Genomic DNA, 5,555 nt, shown 5'->3' with positions numbered 1-5,555 from the left:
CCTATAATGACATTTTAAAAATGAACAATCAGATTACTGAAATCTTGAAGCTATGAGATAACAGAGTTAATTGAAAACAATGTGTATGAAAAGAAAAGGCATTGGAGGGGGCAACGCATATCCTGCACGCAAGTAAATTTTTTTGCAAAATATAGTGTTGTTTACCCATGCTTTTTAATTGAACTGAATTAATTAAAAAAAATTTTTGAGAGCGGTTAGGTTCATTTTTAGGTATTCTTGTTTGTGAGAGCAGTCAAGTTTATTTCAGATATTCTCATTTTAAAAATCGTCAGAGATTTGTGCTCTTGTTATTGTTATTATTAATACTACTACCACCTTATTGTTAGTTTGTCTGTATCATATCTTTGAAATCTTTCACTTTCTCTCTCTCTCTCTCTCTCTCTCTCACTCTATAAAGGGGCTCGATTTGATGATGGAGCTGGTGGAGATAATGAAGTACAGCGTACCATGCTGGAACTCATCAACCAGTTGGATGGTTTTGACCCCCGAGGTAATATTAAAGTATTGATGGCCACCAATAGACCAGATACCTTGGACCCAGCTCTCATGAGACCTGGACGGTTAGACAGGAAGATAGAATTTGGATTACCTGACCACGAAGTGAGTACTTTCCTACTACTGGGTGTGGCATATATGTATATATATTTACCCATTATTCGAGTGGTTAATAAGAGCTGTACAGGCCTTGTACAGGGATGCCGTTAGTAAGGTAAGGGTCGGTAATGAGTATAGCGAAGAATTCTGGGTAGAAGTAGGGGTTCACTAAAGATCAGCCCTCAGCCCCCTCTTATTCATTATAGTCTTCCAGGCAGTAACAGAGGAATTCAAGACAGGCTGCCCCTCGGAGCTCCTCTATGCTGATGACCTGGCTCACATAGCGGAATCATACCAGAACTAGAGAAGAAATTTCAAGTGTGGAAGCAAGGTTTAGAATTGAAGGGCCTTGGAACAACAAACAAGATGAGGACAAATATCTATCAAATGTAAATAATGTACGTGGCACGGCAAAGAGGCATTTGCATGCATGAGCAACTGTGGGTGATCTTCCAAAAATTCTTGCCCAGGCCTGCGCATATGTATAGATATGTATAGTTAAACTCAACTGATGGAGGCCCTAACTAATGCTCTTAAAGTAAACATGACTGCCACAGCATCTGTTTCAATCTCATATCTAAAATCTAGGCCTCTCTATCAACCCCATTAGATCAGTAAATAAATATTAGTAATATTTTTCAGTGTCATTTTAGCTTGCAATCTTATTGGTCTTTTACACTTTAATGTGAAATGTAACCCTAAACCCTAACTATATTCCTAACCCAGATCAGGTCATTTCACAGTGTAGACTATGGATAGACCACATGCTAAAGTAGAACCCATTTTTCTTGGTATATTTTTTATTGTTTTTCAATACTATGTTTTGTGTTTATTACAGGGACGAACTCACATTTTCAAAATTCACACCAAATCAATGAGTGTTGAAAGCAAAATCCGTTATGAGTTATTGGCCAGGCTTTGTCCCAACAGCACCGGTGAGTATCACAGTTTGTGGTTTTGTATTGGTTTCTGATATTGACAAGACTCTGCCATAATGGCATCAGAGAATCAGTACTACAGTTATCTTGCATTTGGTTTCTGACTTTGGCTAGACCAGTGGCTCCCAGCCAATGTTTTACATATGGGCCCCTTTGATTACTATTTTATTCTGGTGGACCTCCTTTGACATTTGATGTTTAAAAATTAGTTTTATAGAAACTTCTTTCAAAATTCCTATTTTGCTTTTCACATGTTAACTCGTGTAGGTTGAACTATGTTAGAGAAAGAAACTTTATTTTTTTTGCAATAAATACATCCAAAGTAACATTTTTTTATGGACCTTAAAATACTACTTGTGGATGCCCAATTTACAATTTTGCCTGTATGGACCCCAATTATGATTTTTGCATCAACCTTCTTTGAGTTTTCTTCTGGTTTGTTCCCATGTTTTCTCAGACACCAACATCCTGGTTTTTAAATACATCTAACATTATGAACTAAACCTGAAAGATCTCTTGGAGATACATGGCAGGTTATATAAATCTGTCAATTTAACAAATCTTAAAGTACGAAACTATTAGTGGCTCTTCTCTAATTGTGTATATTAAATGGTATAAGTATGTACTTCAACACCGCATACACATGGTGCGTATCCTTGTCTTGAGATCACTTGATGGTTGTGAATGAGTATCATCATCGTACAAGTCTTCTGCAGAAAATATGTCTGGCCATGGGGGATATCTCCTGGTTTGGAAGCAGGTGAGGGTTGGTGATAGGAAGGGCATCTAGCTGTAGATAATCAGCCTCAACAAATTCTGTCTGATCCATCCAAGAACGGAAAAGTGATTAAATGTTGATGATGACACATAAGCCACTACACACGCATGTACACACCACACCACACCATACAAACACACACACTATAGTTAGCGCTGCACACCTAAAGCTTTTGTGTCTCTGTTCCAGGTGCTGAAATCCGTAGTGTTTGTACAGAAGCAGGCATGTTTGCCATTCGAACGCGGAGGAAAGTTGCAATAGAGAAAGATTTCTTGGAGGCAGTCCACAAAGTCATCAAAGGATTGGCTAAATTCAGTGCCACACCACGATACATGACTTACAATTAAAGAACTATCATGGTTATATCTCTTTCTCTATATATCTAGATTAATATATTTTAAGCTTAAATGTTTTTTTTTAAACTGTTTTCTTATGTCAAAACTCCTTCACATCAGTTTTTGCTGAATAAAATTTATTGAAAATTCCTTCTTTTCTTTTCCCTTTTTCTTTCTTTCTTTCTTTCTTCCCTTTATTGGTTCATTCCCCCCCAACATCACTTGACAACCGACGCTAGTGTGTTTACGTCCCCGTAACTTAGCAGTTCGGCAAAAGGAAACCGATAGGATAAGCACTAGGATTACAAAGAATAAGTCCTGGGGTCGATTTGTTCGACTAAAAGCGGTGCTCCAGCATGGCCGCAGTCAAATGACTGAAAGAAGTAAAAGAATGTATATATTTATTTGTATGTTCATATGCCTATATACATACACACACGCATATACATATACACAGACGCACGCGCATACACGTTTTAATATATGTATACATACATATGAATAATAGTACATTTTTGTATATACTGTGTAACATATGTATTATATAAATGTGCGTGCAAATACATGTATCTTTATAGGTGGATGTGTGTCTTTCGCCTATTCTCTCTTCACTCTCGTCGCTAAAGACGCCCTAAACACATTGCGACTCGATTTGAACGTGTATATCCAACGTTTGAAGCTGTTCTGGATTTGCAATATGAAATTAAATTATAAATCACATTCACCGATGTAAATGGCAAATTTAACAAGGGAAATAAATCTGTCATTGCAAACAAAGAGTTACTGTTGATAATGCGAGTTGCCTCCCCTGTTAGCTACCCTTATGTACGTTATTTAAAAGGCGATGGGATGGCGGAATCGTTAGCACGTCGGGCAGAACGCTTAGCAGGATTTCGCCCGTCTTTCCGTTCTGAGTTCAAATTCCGCCGAGGTTGACTTCGCTTTGTATCTTTTCGGGGTTGATAAAATAAGCAGAAATTGAACACTGGGGTCGATGTAATCGACTTAACCCCACCCCCGAAATTGTTGGCTTTGTGCCAAAAGTTGAAATCAATATTTACATCACTCCATCATGAAAGTTGATTGAATTCGATCAACGGGTCCCAAACCTTTTTTTTTTTGCACCATGGAACGGTTTCATTCAACACGGTTCGAGGGATCATGCGTTTAACAAAAACGCATTAAAATGCATATTACATAATTTAATAATAACATAGCGTGGCTGTTATTGCAAGAGGTTTGTTTCTCAACCACATGGTTCCGGTGTTGGTTTGTTTACGTCCCCGCAACGTAGCGATACCAGTCTTAAAGGGAAAGTAACTAATACTGATAGCGATTTATTCGGCTAAAATTTCCTCAAGGCGGTGCCCCAGCATGGCCGCAGTCTAATGACTTAAGCAAGTAAAACGCAAAAGATATAAAACTTCTGTAGTACACATTTAAAGCAGAAAGAACATTAGTGGTTGTGATAGTCAATAAAACGGAAATAAAAATTTAAAATTTATTGTTTCTGTGCGGCCCAGTTTCAAATCATCTGCGGCCCGGTGGTTGGGGACTGCTGAGGTGCATGCTCTAGCATCTCATACCACCAGTTCTGTCCTCTTTCCCGTTTTTCCAGCTACTCCTATTCACCTTTTATATAATCCTGAAATTTGGTGGGAAGGAATCAGTCGATTAGATTGGCCCCAGTAAGCAACTGGTGCTTAATTTATCGACCCCGAAAGGATGAAAGGTAAAGTAGACCTCGGCAGAATTTGAACTCGGAACGTAAAGACAGACGAAATACCGCTAAGCATTTCGCCCAGTATGCCAACATTTCTTATTTCTTTATTGCCCACAAGGGGATAAAAATAGAGGGGACAAACAAAGACAGACAAAGGGATTAAGTCGATTACATCGACCCCAATGCGTAACTGGTACTTAATTTATCGACCCCGAAAGGATGAAAGGTAAAGTGGACCTCGGCGGAATTTGAACACAGAACGTAAAGACAGACGAAATACCGCTAAGCATTTTGCCCGACGTGCTAACGATTCTGCCAGTTCGCCGCCTGATTCACCTTTTATATAATGCGAGATAGCCTTGTACTTCTGTTGCAAGACATCTGGGCTTGTTCTTCCGTCGCACTCAAGCCCAATAGTTCTCAACTGGGGACCATATAAGATTTTTTTGGGGGGTCCCCACAAACAAAATAGTAAATTGGAGAAGAATATTCATATATTAGGGGTACTGTTAATTGGACTCAATCTGGGGTTTGATCTACCACCGATTGGGTTGCCTGGGTAAAGGTGTTTGATGTTGAAAAAGACCCGAAGCATCTAACGACCCCGAGGAAGCATCATTGATGAGGTTTCTAGTTGCATCACAGGATGAAATATGGACAAACTCCCTTAAAAAAAAAAATAGCTGTTATCGATCGTCAGGCGAAGTTGAAACAAGTGTCAGGTTTCGATCCCATGCGGCAGCCTTCTCACTTTATTTACGTCTCTTAATGCATTTTAAAAATGTCATCAAAGCCATAAATTCTTACATGTTTTGGTATAGACATTTTCTTGTTTGTAAATGCGATGCTGCGAGTCGGTGTAAGATATCGTCAAGTGAGTACATCATCTTGTTGCTATGATGATTTCGATGTTGTTTTGTTGCAACAGAGAACAATCATGATTATGGAATGTGTGTGTGTGTGTGTGTGTATGTGTATGCGTCTATGTTTACAAACATATATATACACACATATATAAACGTTTATTGCATTCTATATATATGTATGTATATGTGTGTGTATATATATATGTATAAATATAGACATACATATATAAGTATGCATATATATATATATATATATATGTATAAATATAGACATACATATATAAGTATGCATATATATAT

At 38.1% G+C, this 5,555-nt stretch overlaps 2 protein-coding genes across 2 annotated transcripts in view; one reads left to right on the top strand and one right to left on the bottom strand.

Annotated features, from left to right (window-relative positions):
* Positions 1-2,816, top strand: part of LOC106882908 (26S proteasome regulatory subunit 7) — a 10,775-nt gene extending 7,959 nt beyond the window's left edge. The window contains exons 10-12 of the mRNA XM_014933738.2: positions 419-621; positions 1,454-1,550; positions 2,521-2,816. Coding sequence (XP_014789224.1) covers positions 419-621; positions 1,454-1,550; positions 2,521-2,678 — 458 coding nt within the window. The 3' untranslated portion in view covers positions 2,679-2,816. The remainder of the gene's footprint in view (positions 1-418; positions 622-1,453; positions 1,551-2,520) is intronic.
* The window catches only part of LOC106882907 (kinesin-like protein KIF20B), a gene marked incomplete at its 3' end in the record, with an annotated part of 48,114 nt that overhangs the window by 39,281 nt on the left and 3,278 nt on the right, over positions 1-5,555 (bottom strand). The window lies entirely within an intron of this gene.

This window comes from Octopus bimaculoides, chromosome 25 (genome assembly GCF_001194135.2).
Source record: "Octopus bimaculoides isolate UCB-OBI-ISO-001 chromosome 25, ASM119413v2, whole genome shotgun sequence".
NCBI classification, from domain to species: Eukaryota; Metazoa; Mollusca; class Cephalopoda; order Octopoda; family Octopodidae; genus Octopus; species Octopus bimaculoides.
This window is presented reverse-complemented; position numbering and strand designations above follow the sequence as displayed.